This window comes from Molothrus aeneus, chromosome 2 (assembly GCF_037042795.1).
Source record: "Molothrus aeneus isolate 106 chromosome 2, BPBGC_Maene_1.0, whole genome shotgun sequence".
Classification (NCBI taxonomy): Eukaryota; Metazoa; Chordata; class Aves; order Passeriformes; family Icteridae; genus Molothrus; species Molothrus aeneus.
The window spans coordinates 83,956,486-83,974,066 of NC_089647.1; the positions used below are offsets into that span (position 1 = coordinate 83,956,486).

Sequence of the window (17,581 nt, forward strand, 5' to 3'; positions counted from 1 at the left end):
TAGAATGAATTGCTGAAAATGAGGGCACCAGGATTTTCAGAAACAAAAGATTAAGGCTGGAGTCAGAAGCCTAGTCAAGCAGAATTCTGATATCACAAATATATGAGATTTTCTTAATGCCTTCCATCTTATATATGTTCATTCTCAAAATGACAAGGCTGCTGTAAACTGAGCTTCTTTATACCCAAAGCAGCACTGTCAGAAACCAAAATGCACCTTGTATTTCCACTGGCTTAGCAGTGTAAGGGAAACATTTGTAACATGGCTGGGAGAGATGAGGTAACAGCATTTGCTGGCTTTCTGGCTAAGGCTTTTCATGTCCAGAGCTAATTCCTGTGTCTGTTCTTTTGATGTTTGCAGCCTTTGAAGAAAATGGTTGAGAGAATTCGCAAGTTCCAGATTCTGAATGATGAAATAATTGCTATTTTGGACAAGTATTTGAAGTCTGGCGATGGAGAGAGCACACCCGTGGAACACGTGCGCTGCTTCCAGCCACCAATTCATCAGTCCCTTGCCAGCAACTAGATTCTCACCTAACAATACTTTTTGCACCTCTTTAGTCTAAAAGTGTGAGAAACAAAGCAAGAAAAAAACCCCACACCAACAGTTTTGAAGAATACTCTCATCTGCATTTTTCAGTATGCCTGTGCCATTTGAGTGGCACACTGTTCTCTCCAGTCTCCAAGCACAGTAACTGTATACAATCCATACTTATTTTTCTAGACTAAAATTTTATACACTTTGATTAAAAGCCTGTAAGATTTTTGAAACCTCTTTGCATTCCTGTCCGAGGTGACCATTTTAGACTGGACTGGTATAATTTTCCCCTGAAGCTATAGAAATAATGACTGTGGAGGGTAAAAAACGGTTCTGTAGAAAAAATTTTTAGAAATCAATGCATAATTGTTTGTATTAGAGTCTTAATTGCTTAATTTGCCTTTATTAAAAAAAAAAGAGAAAAAAACAACAAAACAAACTCTGCTGGTGCTTTGTGAATAATTTTCTAGTCAGTTTATTCTTTTTCCTCTTTGCAAATCCATTCTCAGAGATCAGTAATTATGGAAATGAAGGTTATTTAAGGTGTTTGTTTCTAATCTTTTTAAAAGGTGGAAGTTTGATTAGAATGGGGACTGTTTACTTTTTCCTAATGAGAGCTTCTAACACAGTTTATATTTTGGTTTGCAATACATACCTCTGTACCCAAACACATTTACAAGTGATGAGGAATTCTTGCTTACAAGAATCTTGACTACAGTGAGCAGATGTAGTCTATCCCAGTACATAACCTCTAATGATGTTAATCATTTATTATGGAAAGTATTTGTTAAATTATACTTGCTGTATGCTAGCACTGCATCAGTAAAATTTTAAAACTTTGCAACTACAGAAGTTGAATTTTAATGCAAACCATTCAGCTAAAAGTAGTAACTCCTGCTTGCTTGCTCCAGGATCCTGTCAGCTGACTTTGGGATCAGCCCTAACCAAGATGTTATGATGGCCAAAACGGACACAGACAGATAATTACATGTTTTACCCAGGATATGGATTTGTGGAGATGTTACTTGGTCAGTGTTTCTAACCTATAGTGTGAAACCAAGAATTCATCCCTTTGAGAACCTGTTTTTCTTCCTTCCCTCTTAGTAGTTCACGGCTAGGTTACAGCACATCTTTTCTCCTGCTCAGATCTTTCCAGGTGCTTCACAGCCATGGAATTGACTCCAACAGTGGGTAGAAATGAGCATCTGACAGAAGAGGTACATAGGAAGTGAGGAACATGTAGGTATTGCAGTGGCAGAGAACTCAATTTTGAGGAAAGAAATTAACTGAAATTTCCTCAGCAAAACAGGATGGAGATTTTCCAGGCAATCTATCAGCAAGTTTCCACAATCACAGGTTTCCCTAGGACATCTGTGCTTGAGAGCTGCCATTCTGGAGTGGTGTCTGTCGTGGTGAGAGTGCACACAAGGCTGCCCGGTGTGTGGGAGACACAAGTCAGAAGCACTCGTGCTTTGTTACACCAGCTTGTTGCAGGATTTCTTTTACAAGGTGCTTTACAGATTACTTTCTTTAAGAAACAGTCTTTTAGTTCACAGAACACTTTTGGTCAGCCAGATGCTTCCCTGTTAAGCAAATGAACAACTTCCAGTTAAGCAAATGAACAACTTTCCTAATTTGCTGACATCATCATTGGTTTACGGATGTCTCATACACCTGAGATTTTGGCTCAGCACTGGTGCAGAAATGGTTAATTAATAAAGCCTGATTTTGTTTAAGAACTATTTAAAAATAATTAACCTTGATGCGAATAATTTCTAATTCTTACCAGTTAACTTTCAGCAGTAAGAGAATAGGTCCCTTAACATCCTAAAACTGCTATTAAATACATATTTTATGATCACTGAGGGGGAAAAAATTTTAAGACAATTCAGACATTAGTCCTAGGAGATTTTTTTCCCATTTTTATAATGTAAATTTTTATTATTTTTCAAAAAGGATTATAGACTTGATAGGAGCTAAATATTCTTTGCCTAGTATAACCTTTCCTACATAAAAGGAAAAATGCAGCAAGGTGCACAAAAAGCGTAACTTTTTCATTTCCAATTAGCGCTTAGCAAAAACGTTTTTCTTGTTTGACACCTTCACCCCTCCTGTATGTTATGACACATAAGAAAGGAAGGCATCAGAATTTTGTTTCACAGGTGATAACTTGAGGTTTTTCTGTCCTAGGAAAAATCTTAATTTCTCTTAAACAATAAGCACTAAACCTGACAACATCAAGCAGTAACTATTAGTGTCTGTCCCAGGTATTTCCAACTTTCACATGCAGAGTAGAAAATTCTTATAAAACCTTCTTCCCTAATTTTTATTTTCTGCCTTTACTAAAGTGAATTACCCCCTACCTGCCTCACCACTCCCCCCCTCTTTTTTTTAAGCAATGTCATTAATGTTTCATTATTTTGGTTATTTTTGAAAATCTCAGTGTCACAGCAAACAAAACAGCAATTCTGTGAGTTCAAGCTGTAACATCAGGAGCAGAGAACAGGTCTGCAAAGCCAGGGCACGTGTTGCAGCACAGAGACAGAACTTGACCTCTCTTACAGCAGAGGAAGCAGCTTCTCTGGCTACTAGTAATGATTCAGATCCTTCTTTCTGCTTAAACTGTCACAGCAGGAGCTACCATCTCACCTATCCACTCAGAACACAAGCTCCTGCCTTCCTGTTTCTGCCAGCCTGTCACTCTGGTTTGGTAAAGTTGGGGATTTTTGATGTAAATCCAGCAAGTTTTGCATACAGGTTTACCTAACCAGTATTTTCCAAGGATTGGTTGTGCTTGGTTGTAGCCTTCCCTTTTCTCTTTTACAAACTGGGACAGGAGTAGTTGCTGCAGCTCCTGTTTCAATATGGTTACTCCATGGTCAGTCAGGGCACGAGTACAAAGGATTCAGGGTTGCTGCAACCTTTTTACCACCAATGCAGAAATAAAGCCATTTATTTTTGATAAAACTGTAATTAGTGCAATACATCTTAAAAACAGAAGAATGAAATGAAAGTATTTACACATAACTTAAGCAACAAAACCAATTGTGGTCTGAGGTCATTTTAGTACTTTTTAAAGTAAAAGTAAGGCAAATAAAAAATATTTCAGTGTTCTTTATCCAAATGAATCAAACTCAAAAATCAACGATTGTCTACACATACTGTTAAAAAGTACATGACTTTCCAGACAAGCTCAGACGTTTCACAGCAGGAAAAAAAAAATCCAGGGTTACAGAATTGTTCTTTTCTTAAGTAACACGTAGATATTTTCAGAAGGCTGACAGGCTTCCATTTCTTCTGGCTGAGAGACTCTCAGTGGATTGCATTTCACCTAGGCAGGCAGAACTTTCTTCATCATCATTAAAGCTGTCATATGTGCTCAGCAAAGTGCCATTGGCCGCTCTATCATCCTTCCGCAGAGAGAGGGGCAGGTTTGCTAGGGTGAAGTTAACATCTTTGAAGGCATGCAATAAAAAGATCCCCACAATTATAGTCAGGAAGCCACTGAAGGTGCCAATAATGTCATCAGCCGCCATGTCTTGCCATTCCTTGAAGAGGATGGCAGAACAAGTTAAAACAGATGTTGTGAAGATTACATAATATATTGGAGTCACTATTGAAGTGTTGAATATATCCAGAGCCCTGTTCAAATAGTTGATCTGCGTGCTCACACAGACAGTAAGGCTTAGCAGCAGAATCCAAGACAATGGATGCTTCAGCACTGGTTTTCCTGCGAAAAGTTCCTTTATAGCAATGCCCAGACCTTTGACACAGGAGACTGATAAGGCTCCAATTACAGAGCAAATTGTTATGTACACGAGAATGTTGGTCTGTCCATGGCGAGGTCCCACCACACATATTAGAATTAAAGACACAATGACAACGAGCGTTGCGAACACCACAAAACCTGTGGTTGGAGGAAAAAAAAATCTTGTTATTTATAGACACTAATGGACACAGTTGTTACTTATGGACTCTATTTATCAGAAATATTTATCTTAGAGGTGCAGGGAAAACACTCATTAACAATGGGACCAACTCAGCTTAAACAGAGGAGTTCAGGATGTTTCTCATTATTCCTCCAGCATCACAGTTTAGATGATTTCAAAGTGAGCAAGCCAAAGCAAAGGCTGTAGCTCAGGCATGATGTATTACCAGTCTATTGGCAAGACTACTACAGGATTAGATTGCTAAACTGCCTTACACCCAAACTCTGAGGTGTAGATGCCACTGGACACAGGCTGAGTCTGAACTGAGTCTTTTTTAGGCAATGATACATTTTGGCAGGTGGCTGTATTCATCAGCAGATTTCCAACAATTAGGTCATTCCTTAAGAACAACTTTTTAATCTCTGTGTTATTTCCTCATGTTTAAGATGAGAATTGCCTTTGTATAAATAGTATTTTGCACATGTGCATTTGTGAGTGCCTCGTCTTCCACGCAGCAGCTCATCTGTAAGACTTTACTTCTCAGAAGGCACCACAACACCTACCTTTTCACTTTAAGGACAGCTCAAAGTTGGGCTTAGAGATGACACACTTCAATCAAAATTTATAGAAATTTTGTTTATCCAGCTGTACTGCTGCATTTGTTTAAACCATCACATCAGTGGCACTTTATTCAAGGCCAGACAAGTTCATCTTGCCATCATGCAAAGCACCCTATGGAATTATGTTACAGAATTCAAATCTCTACTTTATTTGGACTTGTCTACATGAAGCAGACACAGGCCATCTTCCTGGAACTTGAAAGCAGCAGTAATGAAACTATAAAATGAAGAAATGATGGGCTGTGTACAGCTCAAGCCAGTATTTTTCTTACCTGGATCACCTAGTTTGTGGGACATTTCATCCAAAGTTTCTACTTCTTCCTCTTGTGGAGCATGAATTACCATCACAGTTGATCCCAGTATACTTAACAAACATCCTATTTTTCCATGTAAATTAAGTTTTTCATTTAAAAAGAAGGATGACAGAATGGCACTAAGAAATAAAAAAGGCATCAACAAACATGGGATTAGTAATATTAATTTGCTCATCAAGTTACAGGTTGTTTTGACTGTACAAGTCACTTTTGACTGTACAAGTCACACATATACAATTTTCTATCTTGAGATACTTGCTGTGGACAGAACTACCTGTTAGTATTTGACATCTCTGCCCAGAACCCCTTTTTTATGTTGCCTGCCAAAAAAATGTGAGATCTGAGAACTTGCAAACATAATGTTACTAAGACAAAAATCTTTACTTAGGAATGAAAATACTGCTCTGCTGTGATCACCATGTTTTTGAAATGCAGAAGACAATAGCTTTTTCTGGAGATGGACATGTAGATGCATTGCTGGAACCCTTCTGTATCATAGCCACTACGTATTTGGAGAAACTTAAAAGTTACTCCTGATGTTTATGAGCACTCTATTGTGTAGAATGCATTTATTACAGCATAGTTCAGTGACATATTTCTAAAGAAATATTTTACTTTTCTGTCTCAAGTCACCCTGCTTTCTGTTAGTGTTTCTTACCTTACAAGAACACTGAGAGCTCCCAGAGGAGTCACTAACGTAGCTGGTGCAAAAGCATAGGCAGCAAAGTTCGCTACTTCGCCAGCTCCCACTGCAGAGGAACAGCAATTAAAACCCAGGAGTTAGGCTGCCTCATGTAACAAACCTCTGATCAGGGCAAGTGTCCACAGTGTTCATGTAGACACAAACATGCAGCAAGGGAACAATGCAAAATTCTAATGACAGCATTCAGCTAACAGTACTAGCAGAACACACCCCTACTCCTGACCACCACTATTAGATTTTAAAAGCAGGCTGTGGAACTACATACAACAGGTATTAAAATTAATTTTATCAAATCAGGTGTTTTATTTTAGTGTCTGTGCTGTAGCTCCCCCCAGCCTGCCAGCTTGACTCATGAAGTTCTGCATGGAGAAATCTGCAATAGCAGATATAGCACAACACATACAGTAAGCCAGTTACCTGAATACAGACAGTAAGTTGACAGTTCAAGCAATGAAAAAAATTAAGACAGGCATAATGCCAAAATATGCTTCCCTTCAAAAAATCCTATATATCTAAGCACTTCTCTGCTAAGATAAAAACCAGAATGCATATGGGCAGTAAAGACAAAACAAATGTCTGCCTAGCTCCACTGCACAAAGAGGGCAGTTACATTAAAGGAAGAGCTTCTGATGTAAGAGAAGTTACATTAAAATCTGAACTGCATCCATCAAATCACAAGGTGACATTTCCATGTATTGCAGAAACACAATCTCTTTCCCTTTTTTGTAACCATGCTGCCATCTGTGGCATAGTTATTTATTAAAATTATATAATGCAGATTGCATTTTTGACACTTAGATGAATAATTTTTGATACTTACTTGAAAGAAGTCCAGCCCACCACAGCCATTCCTTAAGGTATGCATGACCTCCTTGACCTAAAATTGAAAGAACATTGGCTAGTCCACTAAAAACATTGACACCCTGTCACTTATAACACTGCCATGACTTAAAATAATTTTTGCAACTCATGCCCTTAAAAACATGAGCAGCCTTTTGGTACCTAGGCTCTCTAGGTAAAAGGGTTGAAATCGAAGCATCTTCAGTTTCTGATGTGCCTGTGCCTCCTACAACCAGTTTTTTATTTCTTTAGTGTTAGAAATGGCACTGATGATTACTGCATTACCCTGAGAAACAGGGTTCTTTCAAATCACTGAAATTACATGAAAAGCCAAGTTATGTGTCTCTTTACTAAGACTGCTACTCTGCAGAAATTGTACATGGTCTATATGTGGTTGATTACATGTGCAAGCATCACATTTTCTCATTCCAAACCAGGGTGCATGAATTATGTATCTCAAGATCAACCATCTTTTAGAAGCAAAGATGACAGGTACTGAATAAAAATATTCAGAGTCAACCTTCTGAATCATCTGAGGATGCTGCAACTATCCTACCTAAATTTATCTTCTTTCAATTTAAAACCACTGCCCCTCATCGTGTCAATACAGACCCTGGTCAAAACCAAACCAAAAACAAACCCAAAACCAAGTCTCATCTCTCTGTCCTTTTTAGGTACTCTCTGTCCCCCTTTAGGTACTGGAAGGTGCTATAAGGGGTCGCAAGACCCTTTTCTTCTCTAAGTTTAACAATCCCAGCTCTGTCAGCCTATCCTCAGAACTGTTCTGTCCCTTTGATCATTCTCATGGCCCTTCTCTGGACTTGCTCCAACAGGTCCATGTCCTTCCCACGCTGGGGATCCTGGAGCTGGATGCAGCACTGGAGGTGGGCTCTCACCAGAGCAGAGCAGAGCAGAGCAGAGGGGGAGAATCCCTTCCCTTGCCCTGCTGGTCACACTTGATTTGGACACATTTGGCTTTCTGGGCTGTGAGTGCACATTGCTGGGTCACATCCAGCCTATCATGTGCCAGCATGTCCAAGTCCTTCTGGCCAGGGCTGCTCTCCATCTGTCCCTCCCCAGCCTGTGTTGATACTGGAGCTTGGCCTGACCCAGGTGCAGCACCTTGCTCTGGCTCTTGTTGAGCCTCCTGAGGTTTGCACAGACCACTCCCTAAGCCCATCCAGGTCCCATCCATACCTCTGGATGCCACTTCCTTCACTCTAGAGCATCAACTGCGCCCCTCAGCTCAGTGTGGTCCATGACCCTGCTGCCAGCACATTCAGTCAATGCCACTGTCTGTATCACTGATGAGGATATTTAATAGCATTGCTTCCAGTATGAACCCCTGAGGTGCACTACTCATCACAGTTACTACACGTGACTTTTAGTTTTCTAAAACAATCTTCTGACGCCCAAACATGGTTAAAACTCTCTTAAATTCACTCATTCAGGAGCACAGACGTAGTTAAGAGTGCTGCTTGCAATTTGCAAGTACAATTTAGACTTAACTGACACACAAAGGAATCCTTTGACAAGTGTCCCCAGAGGGCATTACATATGCATTAAATAGCATGTGTCACACACAGAGTTGAGGGTATCTGACACCAGAGAAAAAACACATCAGCTCTGTTTTAGGTTTCATACACACGTAACAAAAACCCAAGAAAGTCAAAACAACATCATTAGTTTGATGAACTAATGAACAAAAGCGTCCTTCTGTTAAACAGCAAAAGCTAAACATCAGCAATGTATTAAAAGATGTATTTACCTGCTCTCATGGAGCCTTTCCTGGCTAACCGGAGGAGACCTTTCTTTTTCAGGATGAAACTTCCTCCAATGAAAATGCTGGAACTCATAGCCAACACCAGACCAATACAGAAGTCATACTTCCCACGAGTTTGGCTCATCTCGTAAACTGCTGAACACTGTCACATTGATCAACGAGGAGTACAACTTCTGATACTCAACAAAAAATGATGCAACACTGAAACATGAGCAAAATAATCACATTAGGATTAAGCTGAAAGAAAAAGGTGCTGTATAGGAAAATCCTCAACAGCTCATGTGACTGGTTCTCCTGCAAGTGGCTTCTGCAAGGAGTGGTTAACAAAAATAAGGCAATCTGAAGCATGTATAAGCTTGCACTAAGGATGAGTAACTAACAAGTCTGAACACAGAGAAGGAAGAGTTTCTGACCTGGTATATAAAAACTGAAACCCAAACAAAAATTCTTTGAGAAACTTCAGGGACATTTTACAAATATGTAATTTATTTTTCTTTTCATTGAGTATGCAAATCTGTGTCTGGCACACCATGATACCGACCAACAAATGACTTACATTGAAATCAGCCTGTAACAGAGTTTGAGAACAGTTGCAGCAGCATTTCTTCCATATAAACTCCCTAGAAAAATGAAAGGGAGTATTAGAAGGGTGTTTAATCATATAGCCATTTTCATAATACAAACAAACTTCATATGCATGCACATGCAATTACCCTTTAACAGGAAAATTTGGCAAGAAATAAGTCCTTTGTTAAATTATTTTACACAGTTTCCCATACTTGTATGAAGTACCTTTCAATATTGCTTTTCCTTGTACTTTTATGCTTTCAACTTTGATTAATTTGCTGTACCTCTAGGAAAACCTAACAGAGAGCTACTGGTAGGTTAGCATTAAAACTGAGAACAGATCCTCTTACTTGCATCCAGTTAGGCTGTGAAAAAGTAAAGGAAAACAATAAGCACTCAACATAGCAATACTCAAAATGCTGCATGAGCCACAGCTCAAAATTCTCAAATCCACTTCCCTTAATCCTTGCACAGAAATTTTAACATCTTATTTTGTAGGAGAAGCTAAGTAAATGATCTACAAGAAAGTGCTTTCACTTTCTATAAACTTTTAAAAATAAACTGGATTCTTGCATGACACAAAACCACCTAACAAATAAAACCAAGAAAGACAATTCATCAGTGTGTGAGACCAAACCCAGCCACTTCAAATGCATAAATATCATCCTGGTTTGAAATTCAAACAAGATTTTCAGTCCCTTGAAGAAGTTTTTTAATGCAAGGAAAAGACATAAGATTTTGTGGCTGTTCTCTGCACCATCTGTTGTAGCAGGTGTAAGGCACTCTGTTCAGGTAATCGAGCTAAGAATGCTCTTCTAACTCCAGCTGGTGCAAAATGTGACAGTACTACAGCATCACCTGGGGGAGGAGGAGCTGGTTTTGCTAAGCTTTATATTTTACCAGTTTTTTCACTAGTTGCTACTTTAGCTATCCCATTATTAATGGGATTAATTTTACTAGTGCAGCTTTTTACTAAAAGAGAACTCTCCATATTGGCAAAGCCACTTTTTTTTCTTTTCCTCTCTCCTTGGCTTGCATATCTTCACCTACACTGACAGAGGAAAAGAGCATCAGTTAGTCCCATCCTGACACTTCCACCCACTGCATTCCAGAAACAAGGGGAAAGCACAGGCTGCTTTTCTTTGCAGCAGAGGAAAAATTAGATCGCAGAAGAATGAAGAACCTTGTGTGCTCACAGGTAATTTTATGAATTTAGACTTTAAAAGGTTGCTACACTTCAAAACTAGTATTTCTACTTTCCCCCATGTCCCAAATATGCTGAAGTGCCCTGTGAACTTCTTTGTTAACCTTGTAAACAACTCAAATCTCAACCACTTAAATTACATACATTCGGATAAATTACTGCTAGCTCTTCCCATCGAATTTATTTGTCCTCACAGACACAAGCAGCCCATTGTTACTTTGGCTGGACTGCCTTGTTTCCACCTAAGGTTTATTCAGATGTCTACAGTTGCAGACATGTCACACAGCCATGGTGGACCCAGTTTCCCTCTGAAGAGATCTGGTTCCCTCTGAATACAGCAGATATAATTTGCATGTGCAGAACTGACATGTGGAAGGTCAAAGCAGTACCAGGCACTGGAAGTTTTACACTTTAGGAAATCAGGACTTTAATTCTAACCCTAAGACTTACTAAAAGAAGAATTAATGCATGCTTATAAATATAATCAAGAAAAAATATGCCCATTTTCTCTATGGGCATGAGAAAATGCCATGAAATGAGCAGTTTCTGGAATAAATAACGCCTCTCATGTTTCTGCCTTGGGACATGCCAAAGCTGTTGCATTCCAGCAGCTAGGGCCACTACTAGGTTATAAACAGAGAAGAGCCAGAAAATGTAGGAGTTAAATAAAGCTGGCAGTTGTGCAGTGCTGCAAAGGTTCTCTAATCAAGTTCACAGCTGATTTTAACACATAGAACACTTCATCCACTCAAGACCAGCAGTGTCATGGAGGCGTCTTAGTTTCCTGCTTCTGCTTTACTTCAGAGAAGTAAAGAAGGGCTGAGACTCTCCTACTCACAGAAACTACAACATCCACCATGCCTCCAAGAGCCACTCATTAATGAATTGCCTGTGGATCTGCTGGCGTCGTGAGTCATAACTCTCAGTGTGCAACAGTGCAATGACAGATCACACAGGGACCTGGGTTTGAAGGTTATCAGACAGGGATTGATGGAGAAACTCAGAATGTGAAAAAAAAAACTGTGGGAGATAAACAAATCCAGATTAGCCACAAAGTTTTTTTGCTTATTTTCAAGATGTAACCAAATGTATCATAAATGCTAGCAAGATACAGACTCTCTGATGTAAAACACAGGATAACACTTCTTTGCCTCTGTGCTCAGAAGTCATTTTCTCTCAAAAGCAGCACAAACACAGTGCTCCAAAGATGTTACATTTATTGCAGCAAGTGACCTCTCTGAATATTCAGAAACATTAAAAGTGGTGTAATGAGAAGAAGTAATATTTTACATTTAAAAGCAGGTAAGCATAAGTAAGAATATGGGAGTTACCAGCCAAAGAAAATTAGTATCACTTCCACAAGCTGTACATTGTATGGAAGCAATAATAAGAGCTGGAAAAGGCAGACATGGTGCATTGTTCCAACTTTGCTTACTTGGCAACAAGCCCTCTAGAGTTAATAAAAGACTTACAAGAAACAATCTAAATATACACTACATTATTTAAATTCAAGAATCTTTTTTAAAACCTGCTCTTTTCAGCTATGATCAGGATGATGTCATTAAGCAAGAAAAAATGACCTTAACAGGCCATTTACTTCAACCCTCTGCCATCTACTACATAATTCACTGCTGCTCCTCATTATAGGTAATTCAGCCAAGCTTCTCCCACAAAATTCTTGTAAAGGAAACTTCACAAACGTGGCAGCCATGCTTTGATGCCATTAGGAACTCTCATTATCTGATCATCTTCACTTTTACTACCAAATCCCACTGCTGGAAAAAGATACAAGTCCCTTTATCTTTGAATCCCCATATCAACATTACCCTGCAGGTGTCTCCTGCTGTGGCACCCTCTGGGTCCTTTCCCAAAAGCTTTTTTCAAGTGCAATTTCCAAAGCTGTATATAGTACTTCAGCTTGAGTTATTATCACTTCTGCAATAAGTGGTAGACTGTATTTCTTTTTAAGAAACATCCAAATCAGGTGGGTTTTTTAGCCCTTTTTCTGCAGTCACCTACTGTTGAGTCATTTTCAACTTCTCTATTGGTATAACCTCCTGCACTTGTATAGCAAATTACTCCTGCCTGGGTGTAATACCTTCCATTTACTCCTATTTAAAAACATCTCTTTTTTTAGAAATGTTTCCTGAAAACATTCAATCAAGGTTACACACTGGCAATCCTTCCCTGCCCAATGTTACTGATTATTGCTCTGTCTTTTGAGCCAGATCAATAACATTAAACATCCAAAGATTCAGACATGATGGAAGAGTTTTGAACAAAAGCCTGCTTTGACAAGACAATAATACTCTAGGTACAGCCATTCTGTATCTTTTGAACTGTTCTATGGTATTTTACTGTCAATTCTGCTTAAGTTTTATGTTTCTAACATTGGAATTAAGCACCTATTTAATGCCCTTCTAGCCATAAAGCTTGTCAGAGAAGAAAAGGAGGTTGAATCAACAAATTGCTTTAACAAATACACATGGACTATTATGTCTCATGTTGGCTATTATGTGTTCCCTTCCCTTCCAGAGCATTAAACTACATGAAACAAACATTCCCTAACAAAACAGAAATCCAAATGTTTGGTGGTGAGCCTGTAGACAGCTCATTATACATACCAATTTTGTTCAGAAATCCAGAGGCATTCACTTCTTAAGTATTTGGAAGTTAGGTTTCTAAAACAGATATCAAAAATAGCATTAATTGGCATGCTAAGAATTTGGCACAAATATTATGTCCATTATTTCAAGACAATTTAATTTTCATGCATGACACACAAGACCATGTCCAATGTATGCTTTAAAAGGAAGAGGATTTTGTTTCAGAATATTTTGAATATTTGAATTTCAGAATGTTTTGAATAACAAATCAGTGTGATTTTAGATTTGATCTTCCTTAGATACAGCTTGCCTGAAGGCATAGTTATTTCATCCTTTTGTTTTTCACTTCACAAATCAAAGAAACTAACCTGTGATCTAAGTTATTCTTTGGAAGGTACCATATTAAAGTTGAACTGAAATACTTTCCTAATTCTTTCAGTTTCATTCTGCAACTAAAGTGCTAAGGCACGTTTATTGCAAAATAACTAATAAGAAAGTTTTAATTATTGGCTTTGATATGGTGAGTTTTCAGAGGATGTTTATATAGAATCACAGAATATGCTGAGTTGAAAGGAACCCACAAGGATCATCAAGTCCAGCTCCTGGCCCTGCACAGGACAGCCCCAAGAAACCCACCATGTGCCTGAACACACACAGGTTTAAACTCTGTCAGGCTGGTGCTGTGACCAGTGCCCTGGGGAGCTGTTCCACTGCCAACCACCCTCTGAGCGAGGATCATTTTTGTAATATCCAACCCAAACCTCCCCTGACATAGCTTCAGGCCAGTCCCTTGGATCCTGTCACTGGTCACCAGAGAGAAGAGACCAGTGCCTACCCCTCTGCTTCCCCTCATCAGGAAGCTGCAGACCCTGATGAGGTCTGCCCTCAGTCCCCTTTTCTTCAGGCTGAACAGACCAAGTGGCCTCAGCTGCTCCTTATACATCTTCCCCTCTACCCCCTTCACACCTTTGCAGCGCTCCTTTGGATACACAGAATGCTGGGGCAGTGGGGAGTATGAACACAGAAATGATCTTAGATTACTAAATATACCCCCCAAATACACCTAATTATTAAATGCAAGCCTTCCTCAGTCATGTTCCTTCCACTCACAAACATATCTTTTAAACAGAGGTACAGAGAGAATACTGAAGGACAGACACAACAGAGTATCAGGATAAAAGAGTTCAAACCTTAGTCATGTGCACCTTTAAAAGGCCAAGATGGATGCACACAGTACCTACAGATTCTGTACACACTGTTCATGAAACAATATGTTCAATTTTGTACTGCACATTTACCCCAATACAGGATACAGTTTTCCAGCTCTGCCAAAGTTAAAGACTGCCTAAACTTATACACATAATTATTTACATATTACACATAGGCAAGCTAAAATCATATTTATGTTATATATATGCACATATATATATAATGTTAGAGGCACTATCACATGCTCAGAAAGCAAAACATACATTAACTATCCTACAGCTCTCTATTTTAAAAGGTTTAGATAAACTATGGGGAAAATTAATACTTTATAGCAGATTTCTATTTATAAAGCAAAAGTAACAAGCACTTGATCTTATGAAACTAGGAGGAAACAAAAAAATCCACATTAAAACCTTTTCTTTGCATGTGCTACTTGTAGTTATTCTAAAAAAACCTGACCTTTAATTAAAGCACTTTCCCATAAAGCTAAAAAGTATCTTCACTATAACAGTGTAATTCATTAACTGAATACAAACTACAGGCAGTGCTTTGCAACTGATACTGCATTGACTGTTTTCAGGGAAAGCTATCAAAATAGACTAAAGATAAGACTTGCCTCATCTTTGCTATACCTGGCACATGAGTTCCTCTTGTGGGAGGAATAACCAGCACAGGGTCACTGAAATTCCACCTTTGGTATTTTATATGGGCAGTTTCTAATTTAAGATAATCCAGGAAGGTAAAGTCCAATCTATACATTAGTCACAGCTACTCTTTTGACAGGACTGACAACCCAATATAACCTGCCTTCTTGTCACCAGGATTTTATCATCAGAATGAAGAACTTTAACAAAAGCAGAACTAATGTGACACTGAATTCTAAATACAATGATACCAACAAAACCTATGGAATAATTTTCTATGGATGAAGCTGTTACCTTCCGGGGGGAAAAACCCTAACTGTATACAAGGCACATAAAAGGCTTTAAGATAGAACCACAGTGATTTACATTTATCACGTTTTCAGTACAAACAATGTTAAAGACATTGTAGTGAAATAGAGAAAGTTGACTGCTTGAAAAAGATTGGGGAAAAACATGGGCGAAGGACTTAGATCCAGGCAATATCTTCACAGTGTATGAATGAACAAAAATCTTCACTCTGAATCACAGAATCAACTAGGCTGGAAAAGACATGTCAGATGGAGTCACACCCATAACCCAACCACCACTATGTCAACAGACCTTGGCACTAAGTGCCATGTCCAGTCTTTTCTTACACAGCTCTGAGGACAGTGACTCCACCAGGTACCTCCCTGGTCAACCACTCCACATCTCATCACCCTGCCTATGAAGAAATTCGCCGTAATGTCCAATCTAAACCTCCCCACGTCAGCTTAAGACTACAATGAGCTACAATGCAAAGCTACGACTACTTTTTCCACCTCAGAATGATGTACCAGGGCTCTGAAGTTCTGAAGGTGCTCTGGAACCATACTGCACAAGACTCAACCTGGGATAACTCAACCCTGGACCAAACCGAAGGCAAACCATTTATCTCCCCGGTTTACCACACGCACCCCAGTACGGGGCACAGCGGCTCCGGAGCACGGGCAGAGCCAGCACACTGTACCTGGATAACCCCGCTCGGTGGGAGAGCCCCGCAAACAGCCCGATTTGGAGCTTTTAACCTCGGCCCTCTCAGACCAAAGCAGCACAGGTTTCCCACTACGGAGAAACCACCCTCGGGCCCGGAGCCCCGCGCCCCCGGCCCGCTCGCTCTCACCGAGGGCCCTGCGCCGAGCGCTCCGCGGGGAAGCAGCGCCGCCTCCCCCCGCCCCCGCGGGGCCGGCTGGGCTCCCTCCCGCCTCTCCCCGCCGTTACCTGCGGTCACGGCCCCGCTCACATGCCCGCCAGGAGCGGCGAACCAAGAGGAGACGGGGGCGGGGGAGGCCGGAGTGGGCGGCGGGAGGGGCCGGTGCCCGTCCGCTCCAGCGCCATGAGGGGACGAGACAGGACGGGGCGGGAGGGACCGGCAGCGGCAGCGCAAGGCGAGGCGGTGTCCCGGGCCCGTCCGCCCCCTCCGCTCCGCGGTTCCGGCAGCGGCCGCCGGAAGGGGCGCGGCCCGGCCCGAGCCCCGCCCGCCGCGGGTCACATTGCCCTTCCCGCAGCGCCGCCTTCCCCGGGCTGGCGGCGATCCCCGGCCGGGCTGAGTGCCGGCACACCCGCCGGGCTCGCTGCGGCCGCCCTGCAGCCGGGTAGGTCACTGCCGCCACCCGCCCCGCCAGCATCCGCGCTGCGCGGATTTTACACTCACAGAAAATCGTAAAGTCACAGAATGGTTTGGGTCGGAAGGGGACCTTGAAAATCATCCAGTTTCATGGCGTGGACAAGAGACACGTTCGACTAGACCAGCTCGCTCAAAGCCCCATCCACTCTGGCCTTTACCACTTCCACAGATGAGACATCCACAATTTCTCTGGGCAACCTGTTTCAGCTCCTTTTCACCCTCACAGCATGGAATTCTTCTTAATATCTAATCTAAAACATGCCTTTTGTCACTTTGATACCGTTTTCTCCTGCACTGTCACTACATAAATAGTTTTGCCCCATCTTTCCTAAAAGTTTCCTTCAGGTACTGGAAGGCTGCAATTAGGTCACCCCGAGCCTTCTCTTTTGCAGGCTGAAATAAACACAAGCTGTCTGCCATAAGGGAGAGACATTTCACTGGGCCAGGTAAAGGGAATGGTTAATGAATCAATTTAATCCAGGTCATCCACTCTCAGCAGTGCTTTACCCAAACTGCTCTAATCTCATACAAAGTAAATGGATAAATACAGTTAGACAAATATTTGTCCTCACACACAAGGAGTCTTTGAAAGTCATAACAAGCATCAGGCTCAGAGGGTTCTTTGGTTTCTTCATGACTATCTCTGAGCATGCTTGACACAGCTGCCTTGTAACATTAAGTCTGAACAACCAACACTGCCAAAATACCTGTGGTATCTCCTCATGGAAGATGCAGCTCTTTAAACTCAAGACAGTTTTGTCACATCCCTTAGTGACAGCAGTTCCTATTTTTTCAGTCTTCTCAGGATTTTTGTTGACATTATCCCAGTCTGCACAAGCAGCTGCTTCATTTTTGCAACACCTGGAAAGACATGGAAACAAAACCAGTCTTGGCTTTCCCTTGTGGAATACCCATGACAAAGCCACTCCTCATCACATTACCTGCTGTGTTATATCTCATTAAAAATGGTCCCTTGCTCT

General features: G+C 40.8%; 2 protein-coding genes across 5 annotated transcripts in view; one reads left to right on the forward strand and one right to left on the reverse strand.

The window, feature by feature from the left end:
* Positions 1–976, forward strand: part of CYFIP1 (cytoplasmic FMR1 interacting protein 1) — a 76,104-nt gene extending 75,128 nt beyond the window's left edge. For all 3 annotated transcript variants that reach the window (XM_066545188.1, XM_066545189.1, XM_066545187.1), the window contains exon 31: positions 361–976. In XM_066545188.1, the coding sequence (XP_066401285.1) occupies positions 361–525 (165 nt within the window). In that variant the 3' untranslated portion in view covers positions 526–976. The remainder of the gene's footprint in view (positions 1–360) is intronic.
* Positions 977–3,472: 2,496 nt separating this feature from the next.
* On the reverse strand, positions 3,473–17,331 carry NIPA2 (NIPA magnesium transporter 2). Of its 2 annotated transcripts, none has more exons than XM_066545192.1 (8): positions 17,309–17,331; positions 13,122–13,178; positions 9,283–9,346; positions 8,712–8,927; positions 6,924–6,980; positions 6,059–6,149; positions 5,359–5,519; positions 3,473–4,444 (listed from the first exon to the last, which is right to left on the reverse strand). In XM_066545192.1, the coding sequence occupies exons 4-8, from the start codon at positions 8,848–8,850 to the stop codon at positions 3,807–3,809; spliced, it is 1,086 nt and encodes a 361-aa protein (XP_066401289.1). In that variant the 5' UTR covers positions 8,851–8,927; positions 9,283–9,346; positions 13,122–13,178; positions 17,309–17,331; the 3' UTR covers positions 3,473–3,806. The 2 variants fall into 2 exon arrangements, with proteins under 2 accessions (XP_066401289.1, XP_066401288.1); XM_066545191.1 differs by lacking the exon at positions 17,309–17,331 and adding an exon at positions 16,196–16,410.
* Between the last annotated feature and the right edge of the window lie 250 nt (positions 17,332–17,581).